At 41.0% G+C, this 19726-nt stretch overlaps 1 protein-coding gene across 6 annotated transcripts; it reads right to left on the reverse strand.

The window, feature by feature from the left end:
* Nucleotides 1-1424: 1424 nt before the first annotated feature.
* Nucleotides 1425-19506, reverse strand: LOC101946261 (mucin-2-like). 6 transcript variants are annotated; one of them, XM_065597764.1, is made up of 8 exons: nucleotides 18711-18860; nucleotides 17876-18128; nucleotides 12242-12573; nucleotides 11524-12193; nucleotides 7451-7477; nucleotides 4919-4998; nucleotides 4145-4220; nucleotides 1425-3700 (listed from the first exon to the last, which is right to left on the reverse strand). In XM_065597764.1, the coding sequence occupies exons 2-8, from the start codon at nucleotides 17898-17900 to the stop codon at nucleotides 3684-3686; spliced, it is 1227 nt and encodes a 408-aa protein (XP_065453836.1). In that variant the 5' UTR covers nucleotides 17901-18128; nucleotides 18711-18860; the 3' UTR covers nucleotides 1425-3683. The 6 variants fall into 6 exon arrangements, with proteins under 6 accessions (XP_065453836.1, XP_065453837.1, XP_065453835.1 ...); XM_065597765.1 differs by lacking the exons at nucleotides 17876-18128; nucleotides 18711-18860 and adding an exon at nucleotides 19150-19506; XM_065597763.1 differs by lacking the exon at nucleotides 17876-18128 and having other exon boundaries at nucleotides 18711-18998.
* Nucleotides 19507-19726: the final 220 nt, after the last annotated feature.

The following is a 19726-nucleotide window of genomic DNA, read 5'->3' on the forward strand; positions in this document are numbered from 1 at the left end:
CAGATATCGCAAAGTGGAGCAAGGGTGGCATTCTGGCCCCATTGGAGCCAATGGCAAAAGTCTATTGATTTCAATGGGGCCAGGATTTCACCCCATAACAATGTTGTGATTCCCTGACATTATCAATGTGTCCAAAGGACCCACCGATCTTCTTAGCCTGTCAATGGAAGTACCACAATGCATACCACAATGCATACCACAATGCATAGTACTTCTATTGACATCAACTTCTGTTAGAAGGCATTTATAGTGATATCACTGTAAGATGTATAATTGTTTTAGCTTCTTCTCCCCCAAAGGCATTTTAAACTAATATAGAGGAGTGCTTTAATACAGCTATTTTAAATTATTATTTATAATTTCCATAGCATCATAGCTGAGTATAGTGCAATTTTTAAATCATGTGAAATATAATCACAAATGTAAAATCCCCAACATTATTACTTATGTAGTATATATATTTCTTGCACTACCTTCTTGGATACATTTTCATTCCTTAAGTCATATTGGCACCAGCAAAAAGAAGTTTTAAAAACATTTCTTCACTTTTGTTAACAGACATATGTGATTAGTAATATTAGCTAACAGGGCCGGCTCCAGGGTTTTGGCCGCCCCAAGCGGCGGGGAAAAAAAAAAAAAGCCACGATTGCGATCGGCGGCAGCTCCACCATGCAGCTTTCTTCTTCGGCGGCAATTCGGCGGCAGATCCTTCCCTCCGAGAGGGACCAAGGGACCTGCCGCCGAAGAGCCCAACGTGCCGCCCCTTCCCTTTGGCCGCCCCAACCCTTGCTTGCTGAGCTGGTGCCTGGAGCCGGCCCTGTTAGCTAATATGCATGAATAGACATCTGGACCATAGTCAGTACCTGACATAGAATCTTTGGCCCCAAGGCTTTTTTCAGAATGCGGATTTGAACTATACTTATACAGATTATTAGCAAACTACAGCACTGTCTAGTATTTTCTTTCAAATGCAGCATAAAGTATAGTGAGATTTTGATTAGAATAAAAAACAAACATAAATGTGCAGTATTTGTCCATTGACTGTAAGGCGGTAATGAAAATATTCCTTGATATTGCTGAGAAAGGCCTATCATAGATTTCTACTCTGATTCAAAGGTACAGGGAAAGTGCATTGTACTTTTTTGACAGTGCAGCCAAAGCACAGTACACCACTAAATCCATGTTCACTGATGCATATGCTTAATTTATATAGAGTAATCCCATTGCCTTGAATTGGAATATTCTGTGAGCTGCTTCTGCAACGTTCCACCAGCTCTATAGGACAATACAGGGCAATAAAATCTAGTAAAGCACTTAAGCATATGCTTAACTTTCAATTAATCCAAATTAACTATGACATTTCTTTAACAAAATACCCTGAAATCTGCAGACTATGTCTATATCAAGCAAAACAAAATGATAGATTGCTCTTCCAAAATTCAGAGTTTATTATTCTTTTTGTGGAAATGAAAATGTAATTATAATTGCAATTCTTAGTAAGACTGGCGTGAAACAGAATTCTTGTAATGAGCTCATCCTTAACTCAGATCATGTTTACACAAAAGGAAGATTTTAGTTCCCATTCGTTAAGCACATAGGAAAAAAAGTGGCCTACATTTTCAATTACCCGACTGTGTTATCAGTCTTATCCTGATCCACTGAAGTCAATAGTAAAATTCCCTTTGCCCTCAATGGTGCTGAATTAGGTTTCATCTTCTCTTCCCCTCATGCTTTAGATTTTGCATCCTCATAGAATGTCGATTACTGGTTGAAGGCTGATATAACTCAAGTCCATATTATTATTAAGAAGGAAGATATCATGCCTGAACAGATTTGGAAACACGCCAAAACCTATTAGATTTTCTGGGTAGGGTACTTGTAAAAGCACCTGTTACATGAGCACCTCAATCTTTAATGTATTTATCCTCACAACATCCTTGTGAGATAAGGAATTGCTATTATTCCTGTTTTATATAAGGGGAACTGAGGCCTAGAGAGGCTAACTAGCTTGACTATAGGCCACCCAGGAAGTCTGTAGTAGAACAGGGAATTGAATCCAGCTCTCCCAAATGCTGGGTTAGTACCATACCCATTGGGTCATGCTGCCTCACCTTGCCACTTTATTAATATGCCAACTTTACATAGTATACTGAGACTAAAGTATGCGACTACTAAGTGCTGGATTCTGCACTCACATTGCATAGTACTTACTCACATGAGTCGTTCCATTGACATCAGTAAGTAAATAAGTGCTACCCACTCAGAGTAGGGTAGTGGAACAAGGCCCTTAGATTGTACTATGAAATTCAGGAAATGCAAGATTCCCAACCTTAACTGTCACCTTTTTATTGATTATTGCTATTTTTAAGCACAGGGGCTGAATGAGATAAAAGAAAACCACAATTCTACTCTAAAGAGTTTCCAATTTAAAGCTTGCACATTTAGGGGCCTGATTATGCATTTATACTAGTTTTTGCACACGTGAATCTTCATTAGCTCCGGTGGAGAAATTCTTGATTTATACAGGTGTGAGAGGAGAAGCAGACAGGCCCATATATTTGAAAAGGGTTATTCTGTCTAGGATCATACAACCCTGATTGAAATAACACTATTTAGCAAATAACTTCATACCAAGGAAATAAGCTGCATTGTGTTCTTACATTGTGTTTGTAAAACTGTAAACATGGTATACAGGATTGTAGGCTTCCATGTTAAAACTACACATTCTTTTATAACACTCTATGAACAAATACAACATTTTGTGTTATTGCATATATACGTGTTATGATTAGATGATAAAAAACCCTACTGTGCAAAAGTGTCTCTGGAAACCTGGGACCAGATCTTCAGTTGGTGTCAATCAATATGGCTCCAAGGAAGCCAAGGAAGCTGTCAGTTTGCACCAGCTGAGGCTCTGGTCCCTTAACTCTACATTTTCTGATTTTAGTGAGCATAACATTTCAATCTTAACAGTGCATCAGTAACATTTTTGCATTTAATAGAAATACACTGTGCTGAGACTCACTTTTACTTAGGTCATTTATTATAAAACAAGCTATGTACAAAGAATTAAGGGCTAGATTTTCACAGGCTTTTGGACGGATGAATTGGTGGGAGCAGGAGGCATAAATAGTTTTCCCCTCACTTCTTAGGAGCTCCACATAAGGGCCCGGAAAGACCCCAGTCCCTATACTCAGGGAAGCACAAAGACTGCCTGCCTCCGTGACTCCTTCCTGCTGTGCACCCTAAAGGCCACAAATCCTCTAAAGGAAGCAGGCTGGGGCAGGAAGAGGAAGGGCCATGGCATGTTTCTTCTGAATGCTGGAGAGCTGGGAGAGGGATTATGCCTCCCCCAGTTCCTCATATGCTGATGCAGATTTGTGCCTAAATGGTGGAATGTGGCCCATAGATAACTATATTAAAGTAAGGCGAGCTTTTTTCCACAACCAAAAAGTAACAGGCAATGAATAAAGATTTGTAGCAGCCAGCACCAATGAATATCTGCTTATTACTATGACTAGATTCAAGAACACTCCAAAATGTGCCATTTAAAAAGAAGTTTACACTATTGAGAGTGCCAGTGGATCTCTTTGAATTTCAATCCATTTTAATTTCTCTGGTGATTCAGCCATATTAGTTCCTTTTGTGAGATCTTCTTGAATGGCTATTAAGTGAGAGTGCTTTCATTTCTTCTCCCCATCTGAAAATGATACAAAGAAAAACAGGAAACAGTAAAAATTCACATGAATTAAGAATAAAATGGTTAACACACCCCACTGTAGTGTATAATATAGTCAAATAAAAAATAAGGACCATAAACCAGGGTTCAGAAGTGAAGCTGAGTCCCACAGGTCATGGTATTGCATGGTTCTAACGCTGTAGCAAATGGCTTTGATTGAGTCTTGTTTGGAGATTGAGGGTTTTTTTTCAAAATGATACTTTTGGAGTGTGAAACTATATTGGTTGAAACTGAAGAAAATGTTGGCATGGATTCCTGTGAAGCACACAGCTCTAGTATGTAGGCTCACAGAGTGAGAGTAAAGCCGCAAGTAGATTGTATATGCCCAATCATAAAGAGTACTCTCCTAAACCCTCCATTTTAGTGGCCATTTAAAAGAACAGAACAAAACCAAGGATACTCTACCTGAGCTTGGTTCTTTTGTTTCAATGGTATTTAAGGGAATAGTTGCTTCTATTGAGTTCAAGTCAAATGAGCTTTTCTATACAGAAAATAGAAATATGTTAACATCACTGCTGTACACATTCAAGCTGTAGAAACCAAATGGAAATATTATTATAATAAATAATAATAAAAGATCTGTTGGTCTTATTTTTAATCTCTGCAATCTATTTTCCTCATACTGATCAGTTTCAGTCATATCATTGCATGTTAAAATTGTTCACGCTTTAACATTTCAGTAAGCATTAATTTATTTTTTAATATTAAGGTTACAGATAAATGGCTTGAAATATTAATGTGCCAACATATTATTAACTTTCCATGCGTCTTGCCTATAGTCCTCAGTCAATTATAGAGCACAATCGAAACTGGATAGGCTATGTTCACTTAGGGTCAGTGACATTTTCAGATGGACTGTCCTTTGCTGGTGCAGAACCCCCTGGTGACAGAAAAGTATCTCAGAAAGGGATAGCATTGCAAACTGGGGACCAGCATTACTCCAGAAGAGGCTGGCATTGGCCAGGACTGGAGTATAATCAAGGTATCAGGAAAATATGTATATCCTAAAAGGATTAAGGATGTCATCCACTGGCAGACTCTCACAGGGAGATCAAGCAGTGGGTGAAACCCCATTAAACGATCACTGCAAATCTGAGAGATCACTGAAGAAATTAAAAAATAAGAATAATATAATAACAAAACTATAAGAATAATAAATATAAAAAAGTTTACACTTACTCTTGACTTTTTCCACCTACAGCAACAAACAATGATGACAATAATAAGGAGTATCCCAAAGAAAATGCTGAGTCCTATCTCTGAATAAGCAAACACATAGCATCAGTTACTGTGAATCATCAAGAAAGGGAACAAACAAATACATCCTTTGGCAGGATATAATGACACAAGAGAGAACACTTATATAATACAGTGAAATCTCAATCTTCAAAAATGAAAGTGCAAAATTAAAAAAAAAATCTTGATGAGCACAGAAAGTAGCAAATCAGCTTAGGACAACTAACCCCTAATCTCCTCTAAGTGTCTGTTGAACTTCATGAAGGACAGCACTAAGTTTAGAAACATTTTCCCAAACAATAGGTCTATGTTTTATATGAAGACACTCACAGAGCTCCAAACTTTTTGACCTGCCTTGGAAAATGTTTGGAATACAAATGATTTGATTCAAAAACTTGGGTTTTGTTGTTTTTGCCATCTTCTGCAGCATGGGCATGGACCACTTGCAGATTTAAACTAGTGTAAATGATGGAGTCTCTGTAACTTTAAATCTTTAAATCATGATTTGAGGACTTCAATAACTCAGTCAGAGGTTAGGGGTTTATTACAGGAGTGGGTGGATGAGGTTCTGTGGCCTGCAATGTGCAGTGTGTCAGACTAGATGATCATAATGGTCCCTTCTGGCCTTAAAGTCTGTGAGTCTATGATTAATTCCTTGAGCAGTAAGGTATCACAGTGATACGGGAAGCTTGAAAATTTTACCTTTGGATTTGGTTCAGATAAGCAGCCTGTATTCAGGTGTTAGTACTATGATTATCTGAACTTCTTGGGCTGTTAGTCAAATAAGAACAGGCTATTTCAGTATTTATACCTGCTACTGTATTTTCCACTCCATGCATCTGATGAAGTGGGTTCTAGCTCACGAAAGCTTATGTCCAAATAAATATGTTAGTCTATAAGGTGCCACAAGGGCTCCTTGTTGTTTTTGCTAAAACAAAACAGGATTTCTGCCAATCTGACCTAAGGAAAAATTTCTTCCGGACCCCAGATATGCTGGTCAGTTGGACCCTGAGCATTTTGGCAAGACCCAGCGGCCAGACACCTAGGAAAGAATTCTCTGAAGTAACTCAGAGCCCTCCCAATGTAGTGCCTCGTCATCAGGCGTTGGGGCTATTTGCTGCTAGCAGTCACAGATAGGCTACATGCCAGTGTAGGCAGTCTTATCACTGGAACCCTCTACAAATTTATCAAACTCAGTCTTGAAGCCAGTTAGGTTTTTTGCCCCCAGTGCTCCCCTTGGAAGGCTGTTCCAGAACTTCACTCCTCTGATAGTTAGAAACCTTCATCTAATATCAAACCTAAACTTGTTGATGGCCAGTTTATATCCATTTATTTTTGTGTCAACATTGGCCCTTAACTTAAATAACTCCTCTCCCTCCCTGGTATTTATCCCTCTTGTGAAATGCTGGGAGTTGAGGGTGCTTAGTACCACCTCATGTGATCTGACCCCCCAAAATCCATCACAATAGATGTGTCTTTAAAAGCCAAAAATTCAGGTCATGTAATGAAATGGTATAATTTTGACTGAGTGTTTGTCTTTTCAACAAGAAGTCTAGCCAAATCAATAAATTCCTGAATGTAACCATTTACAGAAGGTTTACAATACAAGGCAGAGATTCCCAGCTGTTGGACCACAGGGAGCTGGCTAGTCACATATTGTTGGCTCCTCTTCCTCACTTCAGCCTGATAAGACAACTACAATATGTAAAACCCTTGTTTATTTCTGTATCAGCAACTGCTGTAGTAGCCACAGAGATGTTATGTAATTGTGGGGGGGAGAGGTTCCATGAAACAATTCCTTTGTTAAAAGGTGGTCCACACTATGAAAAAAACTCAAGAACCTTTGCTTAAGGCATCTGAGTACCGTAAAACCTCAGCAAAAAGTTCTCTTTAAGGAGTTAAATGAAAAAACATCATATAGCGGGGGGAAAACACACTAATAACTATTGCTAGTCACAAAACCAAAAAGTACGTTTGTAAAGTAATTGTAAAGTTTTCCTTTGTTTTGTCTCTCCTAGCCACTCACCACACTCTCCCATTCTTAACCCCAGTCTTGGTTTACAAGGAGTAACATTATCATTGGAATTAAGGTACTTAGTGAGAAAAAAAGATATTGAAAAAACAATGAGGAGTCATTGTGGCACCTTAGAGACTAACACATTTATTTCCACTCTGAAAGATATTGAAGTTATTATTAAAATAAAAATAAATCAATAGTACTTCAGTGGATACTAACTACTAATAGCACAATGCATTATTATTAGTCAGATGAATATACAACAATAATATTAAGGTTTGCGCTTAAAAAGTCCTTTAAAATTTCCTTTATAGATGCAGTTCTTTTCAGGCCATTGTGGGCATGCAATATAATATCTGGTCTTCAAAACTAGCAATGGTAAAATAAACCCAGCAATGAGAAAGAAAGGGGTGGCCCATTGGAAAGTGGAGATATACATATTAAAGTTGTTGACATACCTAGTTCAGATGTTTGCTGTTCTTTATCTATGGGAAAAAAAACAAAAAAAAACCAACAAATTTAATTTGGAGGGGGAAATAGGCTTTTTGGAGGCAGGGGCCTAGCCTTCTTTTGCGCTCATACAGCATCTAGCATGATGTGGGCACTACCAGAAACAAATAATAATATGCAACTTCTTATTTGTCACAGTTAGTAATTTTCCTTCCAGCTATTAATTACTGCATGCTTATATTCACTCTGACCATTTTGCTTGTATGCTGCATCCCATTTCCCCCTCCCTACATCTCTCTTTTGTCTAGACTGTAAGCTCTTTGGGGCAGGAACTGTTTCTTCTTACATGTTCATACAGCACTTAGTGCAATGAGGCCCCAATCCTGACAGTAGCCTTAAGCTCCACTGTAATACAAATAACTATTAATAACAATCTGTTACTAATGAGGTAAGGTGGATCCTGACAGTGTGGGTTGAGTTGGAGAGGACCATGAGGGTGCAGCCTGATGTCACTTCTCCTTCCTGACTTTCTTCTGGTTACTCCACTCTCTGGCTCAGGTGTGTGTTGCAGTGAGAAGCACAGAGCAGACAACTGGCATAGGGGAAGGAAATCCAGCAGCCATCTGCAGGGCAAGCAGAATAGCTCTAACAGCTGTTGGAGGAGAATAATACACCATAAAAAAACATCAAACTCTGGCCTTGTGGCCATGCCATGACAAGAGCATAGCTCTCAAGTGTTGTGAAGCTCTGTGATTTTATGTAAATTGTTTTATGTAAAACTTCAATAAAAATTGTGGCATTAGTGCTTGTGAAAGGCATTGGTTTGACACCAGATTCCCCTTACAAGGTTACCCCTAAAGCACAGGGCCGTCTCTAGGCATCAGCGCTCCAAGCATGTGCTTGGGGTGGCACTTTCCAAGGGGCGGCACTCCGGCCCCCTTTTTTTTGTTTGTTTGTTTTTTTGCTTGGGGTGCAAAAAGCCGGGAGCCGGCCCTGAGTGGAGGTGAGCTGCGGCGGTGGGGAGCGCGGGGAGGGCCGCAGGAAGTAACCCAGGGGGGGCAGAGGAACCAACTCCCCCCCCAGCTCACCTCTGCTCCACCTCCTCGCCTGAGCGCGCCGCTGCAAAATCAGCTGTTTTGCGGCAAGCGTGGGAGGGAGGGGGGAGAAGTGGAGCGGCAGCAGCATGCTCAGGGGAGCAGGCGGAGTGGAGGTGAGCTGCGGCGGTAGGGGGTGTGGGGAGGGCCGCAGGAAGTAACCCTGGGGGGAGGCAGTAACCGCTTCCCCCCCCAGCTCACCTCCGCTCCACCTCCACCTCCTCCCTGAGCGCATCACCGCTCCGCTTCTCCCCCCTCCCTCCCAGGCAAGCCTGGGAGGGAGGGGTAGGAGGGGAAATGCAGCACGCCACGGGGAGGAGGCGGGGCCGGGGATTTGGGGAAGGGGTTGGAATGGGGCAGGGAAGGGGCAGAGTTGGGGCGGGGCCGGAGGGTGTGTGAAAATTTTTTTGTTTGGGGCAGCAAAAAACTTGGAGCCGGCCCTGCTAAAGCAGCAGGAACAGGTTTGGGGAGGCAGGACTTTATTTCTTACATCACTCAGAAGATGGGGGAGGACCTCAGAAGCAGCTTTGTGGAGAGCCAAGGATAACCAAGTGATCACAGTTCATGGGCAGGATGGAGTCTGTGGGTTATTGGAGTGAACCTGGCAGCGTAACTGCACAATGACATTAGCCCCATTCCCCCCTATTCTGGTCTCCCACTAGATCATTTCCCACACAGAAACTCCTACTCCTCCCTTAGCTCATGTCCCCTCTTAGCTCACTTCCTATCTCCTGTCCCCAGTGGTTTCTGCTCCCCATCATTCCTGCTCCCTCTCCACAGCTCCTGCTTTCTCTCCTTAGTTCCTCTCAGTAACCCATCTATTCCTCACAAATAGATCCAGCTGCTTTCCATAGCTCCTGTGTCTCCTCCATTAGCCCCTCACCTACCCTGACAGTTCGACACTGCTGCTTCTGCTGCTATCTCCTGCCTTCTGTGAGCCAGATGAAGGGCTAGACACAAGAGGCACAGGCTGAGGGCTCATTACTAAATTCCTGTGTTGGCTTAGATTCTACATTTTCATTTTTAAAATTGATGGTTGCACAGAGAAGCTTGAACATGTGACCAGAATATAATCAACACAGTGATGTCTGCCTGAATCTGCATAGAGGGAGGAGAAACTGCCAGAAAGCTGCCTGGCCTCACATCCACCATGAAAGCAGACCAAGTATGCTTTGGGAGTCAGTCTGATTAGGGACAGGCTTGGATGCCCCGCTAGACCTGTAGAACTGGCTTCTCCTTGGTGAGGTGTGAACATTCTGCTAGCTCTGCAGGATTGGCTCTCTTCAGTGAGGTGTGGGATTCTGTTTGGAATCCACTCCACTTCTGGCCTTTTGGCTCCATGGATAAATTTGGAGACAAATGCTGGTAATACCTCCAGTGACACCCATTCATGGCACCAAACAGACACGTCCCTCACATTAGGCTGAGCAGTCCTTGTCCCTCTCTTTGTTTGGTGACAAAACAAGTTAAAAGCTTAGTATTTAAATTATCAATACTGAGCATCTGAGCTAACCCACCGAAGAGATGAAAGAGGCAGTTCACAACGCTCAGAAATATTGCTTTAGGCTATCTGTACACTAAGGTAGATGTCTGTGCCTAGGTTATACTTGTTCATATTTCCGTCATATTTGCTTCCTCGGGTTGTGATAAGGGAGAAAGAGAGAATGCACACACACTAGAGCTGGTTGGGAATTTTTAGACAAATTTTTGTTGTTGAAGAATTCCTGAAATGCTGGAACAGAAACTGTTTGCAAAACAGGGTCTGTTTCAACAAATTTCCCTACTCCAAAAAATGGAGACAGAAAAAAAAATCAAAATTGTCAAAATGTTTCATGAAATGAAAATTTCTTGTCTTCCAGCTTCAAAATGTTTATTTTGAAATGTAAGATAATTAGAGTTTTAAAGAGGTAAAAAAAAGAGCAAAATGTAACATTTTGACTTTAACTGGAAAAAAGAATCAAATTTTTGGTTCATAACATTTTTAAGATTTCAACTTTTCATCCTGATTCAAAATGGCAAAAAGTTTTGAACTCTTGAACATACACATGGAATGGGAATACCATTTATAGTTCTCCCTCTCTCTCGCATACCTCCCCCTACCCCGCCCATCCATGTACCTGGCTTTTTCCTCCTGCATGCTGGCAGGATGGGGGTATTTTTCCCTAACTATTCTAAAATTAGAGAATTAAAACAATTTTAAAAATAGGACTGATTGAAAAGCCACTGAAAATGAGCAATTAAAAATTCTACTTCTTTAATGTTTAAATTTTGTTTTTTTTGGTGGGTTTTTTTAGAAATAGAAAAATGTCATACTAGTCTATGGCTGGTCAACCCCCCCAACTCCCTCCAAAAGAGTCAATAAAAATTTGTCTGAAATTTTCAGGGGGTTGTAATCAAAATATTAATATTTGAAAAATTTAGTCCAACAATGTTAAAATAATTTAACCAGTAATGTTAATTCAGTCTCAATGAGGTTTATAATACTGCAGTTACTTCCTTAAATCAAATCACTGAGGCATTATTAGCTCTTTGGCCAGCAAGTACACTCTGGCCAAAATTACCTTGATATAACAGCAGCTGCATCAGGCCGCAAAGGACTGCTTAGCTTAAACCTGGACTGAGCCCTGCATTTTCTGAAACTGGGGATAGCAAGATCTTTGCTGAATCTCTAAAACTGAAGTGCAGGCATTTTAACTCCATGGCACCTTCTTGGATGGTGATTTAAGCAGCAGGTCTTAACAGCAGTTAAGAAAAGGAGCCTTGTACCATCTCCATTGCACTAGCAAGGATGAATGGGCAAAGAAAATTCTGTCTAAGCAATGTGACTTTGAGGGAGAAATCTGCTTTGAGGGGGAAATCTGCAAGAGTCCATCACTGGAGGAGTGGCAAGGAGAGCAGAAAATAGTGCCGTAACAGGACTAGTATATGCACAATGAGGGGAGAACGGATTCAACATTGTAAGGAAATAATGAATTAAAAAAACAGACCTGGCCCAAAAGTCAGGTTGGTAGAGGTTGATCTGACTAACTTCTTGTCCTCCAAAGTTAGTTGTTTAGCAGTAGACTTGAAAAAGAACGTTGATTCTCTACTTATTTTCATTGTAGAACTTGAGAAGCTTTTTACTGATGGCAGCCCTGAAGTTGAGATTTTTTTATGTCCAAGCACTATGGTCATCGTCATGCCTAGGACGGTCGCCTCTGTGACAGGCGCCACCGTCTTCCCCGGTGTGTCTGCGAGGGTCGCCTCTGTGATGGTAGCCTCCGTGACGGGCGCCACCGTCTTCCCCAGCGTGTCTGGGACGGTCACCTTTATGACAGGCGCCACCGTCTCCCCCATCGTGTTTGGGACGGTCACCACTGTGACAGGCGCCACCGTCTCCCCCATCGTGTTTGGGATGGTCACCACTGTGACAGGCGCCACCGTCTCCCCCATCGTGTTTGGGACGGTCACCACCGTGACGGGCGCCACCGTCTCCCCCATCGTGTTTGGGACGGTCACCACCGTGACGGGCGCCACCGTCTCCCCCATCTTGTCTGGAATGGTCGTCTCTGTGACAGGCGCCATCGTCTTCTCCGGTGTGTCTGCGAGGGTCGCCTCTGTGATGGTAGCCTCCGTGACGGGCGCCACTGTCTTCCCTGGCGTATCTGGGACGGTCACCTTTATGACAGGCGCCACCGTCTCCCCCATCGTGTTTGGGACGGTCACCACCGTGACGGGCGCCACCGTCTCCCCCATCGTGTTTGGGATGGTCACCACTGTGACAGGCGCCACCGTCTCCCCCATCTTGTCTGGAATGGTCGTCTCTGTGACAGGCGCCATCGTCTTCTCCGGTGTGTCTGCGAGGGTCGCCTCTGTGATGGTAGCCTCCGTGACGGGCGCCACTGTCTTCCCTGGCGTATCTGGGACAGTCACCACCGTGACGGGCGCCACCGTCTCCCCCATCGTGTTTGGGACGGTCACCACCGTGACGGGCGCCACCGTATTCACCGTCACGTCTGGGACAATCGTCTCCTCCGCTGCCATCATGACCACTAAATCTTGTGGATACATAATATTAAAAGAAAAAAATTATTTATCACTGGTGGGGCTGGTAGCACTGCCTTTTATTAACTTTATCTGACACTTTCCTTATAAGACTCTGGTTTCAGCTGCTTATAACTTTGCCAAACTTTAATGATTAAGGCTGAGTTTTTTGGAAAGTTTCAGCTAAATTGGTTTACCCATTTAAACAACAATTTACCCCTGTGAAAAATATTCTTACATCCTTTTCTCCTAGATGGGCTAGCACCTCCATTCTTTGGTGCAAGGACTTGATATTTGGAATAGATTCACACTGGTTTTGGGGTTGTGCCTTTTGCCCTTCCTATGAAAATCTGCCTAAATCTGGCTGAGTTATAAACCTCTGACTAGAACCCAGGATTTCCTTACGTCATCATTCCATTGCTGTCTAACAAATAGCTGTAAAAACGACTGGCAAAGTGCGTGTCTGATCCCATCTAGTGGCTGGTTCACATAGAAGATAACAACCTATTACTGCTACCAGTTATTCCATTAGTTCATATGTTAGAGTTCTATGCTGTGGCCTAAAGGTTACAACCCTGCTAATGACAAATAGGAGGGTCAGTATTGTTCCACATGATAGTTTTGTTATTGTTGTTTGTTTGTTTGTTTGGGCTTTTAAGAGTACAGGAAACTACATACAAAAATCTATGTTAAAAGAATGTTAAAGGTGCAAAGTCAAGCTTGTAAAAGTTAGGAAATACCAGAAGTCAGGTTGCCTGTCTAACTTGAATTCATCTTCCTTGTGTGTAAGCAGCATGATACACACTGTAATCACACATTACTATTTCCACAAGACCCCCTGCCTCATTCAGTGTATGCACAAGGGGATTCCTCTTTATGAAGAACAGAAAAGGGATGAAAGAAGAGAGAAATTTACGTAAGTAGAAGGAAGGAAAAGTTAACCAGAGGGAAAACAAACATTGGACTACATTGAAATAGAGAGCCAGAGAGAGAACAAAAAACATAATGAGGGAAAAGAAGTAGAAAAAGAATGTCGTGGTAAGTTATTATATTTTGTTATTGAAATGGCAGTCAAATATAAAAGATATTGTATAGGAAGACAAGTAAAACAATGCATATATAATGTACATCAAATACAATGTTATCTATAGTGAGTAATGCGATGAGAAAGATTCACCTCACATCACTGCATGAAAAATTAAATCAATCTATGTTTGAAATAGTTAAATGTCTACCTGGGGTGAAATCCTGCCCCTAGTAAAGTCAACAGGAGTTTTGTCATTGATGATCTTCAACTGTCGCCATGTATTTTACTTATAAACATGAAAAAAACGTATTTGGTTAAACTCTCTTATTTAAAAGAGAACTGGATAAATTCATGGAGGTTAAGTCCATTAATGACTATTAGCCATGATGGGTAAGGAATGGTGTCCCTAGCCTCTGTTTGTCAGAGGGTGGAGATGGATGGCAGGAGAGAGATCACTTGATCATTACCTGTTAGGTTCATGCCCTCTGGGGCACCTGGCATTGGCCACTGTCGGCAGACAGGATACTGGGCTAGATGGACCTTTGGTCTGAACCAGTATGGCCATTCTTATGTTCTTATGTAATGTCTTCCTCCACCTTCTGCCACAACCAGCAGATCTGCATTGATATAGGCAGAAGCACAGGCTGGCCCCTTTTGAAGGCTGTAGCTGGAGCCCATCTGCCTTACTGTCTCCAAGAAGCATTGTGCCCCAGCACCGCTAGACCCAGCTATATGCTATGGTGCCAGCATGACTTAGGCACCTAAAGCGGCAGATCAGTGCCTAAATACCTTTGATCTGGACCTCTGGGCCTCAGATCCCCATCTCTAAACTGGGAAACTTTTTATCTTAGATACTATGGTAATAGGCAGCAGTATAAAAACTAAGTTCCTACCACGTAAAATCAATAGCCATAACAAAGCCCCGATAGATTTCATGGAGTCATTGACACTTCTCCCTTTTGGGGGTCAAAACTGCTTGGGACAGAATTTTTTATTTTGATTGGTAGGGATTAAGAGTACATAAGGAGATTGATGTTGTGAGCTTCTAGTCTTTAACTCGACCTGTTAACGTGTAAAAACAGTAAAAACTTGTGTCTTCCCTAGAATTTTATCTCTCAAGTTAGTGCGCTCAAGTTAAGAACACAGCTTTTTTCCTAATGAAAGCGCAGCCTTAATGCCTCCCCTGATGGTAAGCAAGCAGAGTGGAAGAGAAGGAGATGAGCCTGATTGGAATAGTGAAGAAGGGTGAGGAATGATGTGGGGGCTGAAAAGCAGGTTGCAGGGGCCAGAGGTGGGAAGAAGCAGAGGGGCAGGTGGTCAGGAGCTGATGAGGGTAGACAGGAGCAGAGGGAAGGGATCTGGAATGGCATATATGCACCGAGAGGTAGAGGGTCAGGACCAGGGGGGGTCAGATAGGAGCAGAGAGGGGAAGGGAGAAGGAGTTGGGAGGGGAGCAGATGATGAATCAGAGCTGTATAGTGAATGAAGCTGTTGTCTGTAAGACCCTGGCCTCTTGTTGCAGAATTGGGAAGGTGAATGAAGCGGGAGATTACCAGAAGAGAAAAGATGGTCTCATAGCTAAAGAAGCTGAATACCACCCTAGAGAATTGGATTCTATCCCTGTCTTCCTATGTGATGCTGGAGAAGTCATTTAAACTAATTTTTTCACAGGTGGTCACTAATAGTGTGTTCCTCATTTTCTGGGTGCCCAATGTGACTCAGGGGGTCTGATTTGCAGAAGTGCTGAGCACTTATGACTACAGCTGAAGTCAATGGGAGCTGTGCTTAGAACGTATAAAGTGCTATATAATGCTAAGTACTTTGAAAAATCAAGGCCTAGGTATCTCAAGCTGGGGACCCAAAATTAGTGGGTACTTGACAATTTTGGCCTTAATCACTCAGTTCCCCATGTGTAAAACAGGGGTATTAATCTCACAGGGGTGTTGTGAAAATAAATTCACACTGATACTATAATGATGAGTACCACAGAAAAGTCCCTATGGAAATTCATTTTGTGCTCAGTGCAGGCTCTGAATGGAGTGCATTTAAATAATGGCCACACATTCAATGAAGACGATGAAAAGAAATATTGAGTAACTTCTCATTCACTGAATGAGGTAGGGGGAAAAGGGTATGTTATCATGTAATTAAATTAAATTAAGGTTGCGCAGGTAACCTGAACTCTGGTATTTCCTAATTTTTGAGTGCTTGACATTATAATTTTAATGCTCCTTTAATATAGTTTTTTGGATGTAATTTAAAATATATTGATGTATATCACATATTGGCATAGCATTGAGTTTAAATATTGGGGAGAGCTTTGTTACATTTTAGCATGCTTCAGTCATGGCAATATCTCTGAATTATATGTGCAGTGCATTATTACAAACTAATGGAAAATTAAGCAATAAGACAAAACAGTGGCTGGTATCTAGCCATCATTGTGATGATATCACAACTTGATACTGCAAGTTATCTTAGTTCACTTCCACTTTTTGTACAGAATAAATTACATCTTTTTCCACTTTTATTGTAAACATTGCAAACATTGGAGCTATTGACAAGTATTGCCATGTTTGGGGAAATTCCGGGACCACAATCAGATTCCTGTTTTGGTGCATGTCACTTCTAAAGCTAAGTAAGTAATCAAAATATTTCTCACAAATTAATAATAGTTTACATTCATCTAGTACTTTTCATGTGGTGAGTTTCTTAAATACTGTAGTCATAAGTGCTATAGAAACCTCTGAGACAGGTACAGTAGATTAGCTAGAACTCAAAGACTTTAAAAAAGTTGGGCAAATATCATTACTCCATTTTATGATGGTGTAATTAATGGAGAAGGTCTATGTGCCATGCTTATCACTGTAGTAGTTGAGGGATTGATTTTTCTCTTATTTACACAAGTTTAAATCTCCATTGGAGTCAGTGGTATAAGGAAGTTGATAATCAGGCCCAGACAGAAAGTTTAAATGACTTGTCCAGGGCAACAAAGTCATTCAGTGACAGAAGTTCAGAACAGAACTCTGCCGTCAGTTACAGAATGAAATAACAAATATACATTTTAAAATAAAATCTTAGGTACATTTAGGTTTACTTCTCAATATTCTGACATCAAAATTACTACTAGAGTGTAGCCAAGGTGCTATTTCCATTAATAAGGCTAGGTAACATACTTTTCACCTCTACTGGGGAAAATGTGCAAGAAAACAACATGAAAGTGATTTCTAGAAGGAAAAATTCCCATTGGACAATACATTAGAATCTTTTTATGGTGCTGGTTTTTTTCATGAATCTTGTCAATTTCTCCATTTTAGTGTCACCCTCCCAAACCAGAAGCATTGACTCCAACATGGGAATCTGACTGACGGCAGTGATTCCAACTAATGCACTCAACTTCTGAGATAAAGTGACTGATGAAATATACATGTGCCACAGAAGACAGCTTAGTTTATTTCTCACCCATTTGGTGGAATAGAGAAAAATTATGTTAGTATATGTACAATATAATTAGGAAACATTGGTTAATGTACAATACCCCTTTCCCCAAATCTTTCTACACTTTCAAACATACGATTACATTCAGAACTGTTCTCCTTTGTCAATAAGTACTGTATAACTTTTTTCATGACAAACAAAACAAAAAAGCCTCAAACCCATTAATATGACTTTTTAATGGATACCAGTGTGATGGAAGGGAAGGAACTTTGTAAATTGCTGCAACATTATGTGGATGCATCTTAAAAATATTTAAGTCGTGATATTAAAAACAAAACAAACCATGCTTTATGGCAGTGAGTGAAGTCCCACACACGAATTATACATTCTGAAATGGCTTATGGGGCTAGGTTGTTGCAGCAAAGTTTCTTGGATAGACAATTAAGTAAAAAAAATAGCATCCTCTAGTGTACATGCTAATCAACTCCTATTGCCTTGCCTGAGATGTCTTCCCATTTAGAAAGTTCTTCCTGAGCTATTTCAGGATCCTCAGATATCACACTTATAACTCACAGAGTGGTGTGTCTATGAGATTGCAATAAGGGAAGGCAAGGACTCTACCTCCCTAGTTGAGATACCAGATAACAGTTGTGGATCTCCAGATTCAGAATATGCTACACCCATTTGCAGTCTGTTTATGTTGTTCAGTAGTTAGAGCAAAATATTGTTTTGTCAATGCTGCAAAGGAGGGTAAGAGTGTTGGCACACACATCTTGTTTCACAAGTATCTTGCTAGCCAGAACACAATTCCATGGGGTAGTCCTGAAGGAGGTGTAATTGGGTGCACCTACCTACTCCTTTGAAAAGGAACAGCATGAACTCTCAGCTAGCACGTGCTCCAGTGCAGTATGTGCACTAAAAAGGAGACCATATTCCCATGTGTTAGTCTGGTGCATCAGACGGACACCCTCCCCTCCTAGCACCTATCAGAGGGCTAAGTAGAGTTCCTGCAATACTACTGCATTTGTAGGTGAGGGACGAGGTGGAAAGTAAGCTCCCTTTCCACCTCATATGCACCGACACAGCAGATGGAAGGATCTTGCCCTATCAAATCAAGGAGGCAAAAACTTGATTAAAATTCAGGGGATAAAAGCTACTTAATTTTCAGTTGCACCAAATACAATCACGTTTCAAGCATTGCATTTAAAAATCTTTCATTAGACATGGCTTACGGCAGGACCACTGCCTCCCTCCTCCCCACACCAAATACTCCTTGCAAACTCCCAAAATAGCAAGTCCTAATAACACCAGTAGTAAGGATGTTGGAAAACTCATGAAAGCTCACAAAGGGAGAGACCATGTTTTTTCACAGCAAGAGACTACAACTCCCACTACTGTGATCAACAGCACTTTGGGATTTACAATTTAGTGGGGGGGACAAAGCTCTTGGAACATGAAGACAAGTGCTTCATATCTAAATGACGTGCACTTACTTATATATGCAGCAATAGTTCTAGTAATACAATATATTAATACATAGCAGTTAAACATCAGTATGTTATTGATATTTAACTCATATGTAATAGGGATCTAGGTATGTCTACATAAAATCAGGAGACAAGTTGAAGCAAAAGCGATTTGTAACTGGCAAGAAAAGAAGTAAAAAGAACAAAAATGTTCACTCACCTGACAATAATAGAATACAAGGAAGTATAGTTTTGCACATCTTCATTTCTAACCACAGAGAAAAACACCCAGAAAACAAACCAAAACTCCTCACTTTGTTCCCTCCAACCAGCAAGCTATGTGTGATTCTATACTCACAGGCAACAGACTAAACTCGCTATCTCTCTGCCCCTGTGGCTTCCTGAGGTTCTAATCAGCCAATAAGAAGCAGCCCAAGTAATAAATTATCTGCTGAAAATGGCTAACACATCATGCAGGATATGAAACTTTCAGAAGTCAATTTCATACACTGAATTTCAAAGTGAACTGTGCAAAGCATATGAGAGTTATAAAACTACCAACTGAATGGCAAAATCACATGTAAAAACAGGTTCTGAGCCGTGTAGTTATTTAGTAATGCTTAAATTATAAGGACCATATAATGATATTTAACACTTACCGAGTGATGTTCATCCATAGATCTCAAAGCACTTTATAATTATGGATATGTATCATTAGCCTCATTTTGAGGATGGGAAAACTGGGGCCCAAGGAGGTAAAATGTTCTGAAGATCATACAACAAGACAATTGCAGTGCCTTGCGCTAATCACTGGACCACAGTCCCTTCCAAAATATTCCGCATTTCATGAAAATAATTAATAGGTTCTTTTTTTAACTCTGTTATGATCTTGGCCTTCACAACGTCCTCTGGCAAGGAGTTCCACAGGTTGCATTGTGTGAAGAAATACTTCCTTTTATTTGTTTTAAACCTGCTGCCTATTAATTTCATTTGGTGACCCTTAGTTCTTGTGATATGAGAAGTAGTAAACACTTCCTTATCTACTTTCGCTACACAAGTCATAATTTTATAGACCTCAATCATATCTCCCCTTAGCTGTCTTTTTTCCAAGCTGAAAAGTCCCAGACTTATTAATCTCTCCTCATACAGAAGCCGTTCCATACCTCTAATAATTTTTGTTGCCATTTTCTGAACCTTTTCCAATTCCAATATATCTTTTTTGAGATGGGGCGACCA

The sequence above is a fragment of the Chrysemys picta genome, chromosome 5 (genome assembly GCF_011386835.1).
Source record: "Chrysemys picta bellii isolate R12L10 chromosome 5, ASM1138683v2, whole genome shotgun sequence".
Taxonomy (NCBI): domain Eukaryota; kingdom Metazoa; phylum Chordata; order Testudines; family Emydidae; genus Chrysemys; species Chrysemys picta.

What these genes read in the sequence shown, in the direction of transcription:
- LOC101946261 (XM_008166117.4), bottom strand. Translation starts at nt 18,756, where the DNA reads ATGAAGATGTGCAAAACTATACTTCCTTGTATTCTATTATTGTCAG. An exon ending in ACAGCAAACATCTGAACTAG is followed by an intron (nt 4,999 to 7,450) that starts GTATGTCAACAA and finishes TTGCTTATTCAG; the next exon opens with AGATAGGACTCAGCATTTTC. An exon ending in GTAGGTGGAAAAAGTCAAGA is followed by an intron (nt 4,221 to 4,918) that starts GTAAGTGTAAAC and finishes TTTTCTGTATAG; the next exon opens with AAAAGCTCATTTGACTTGAA.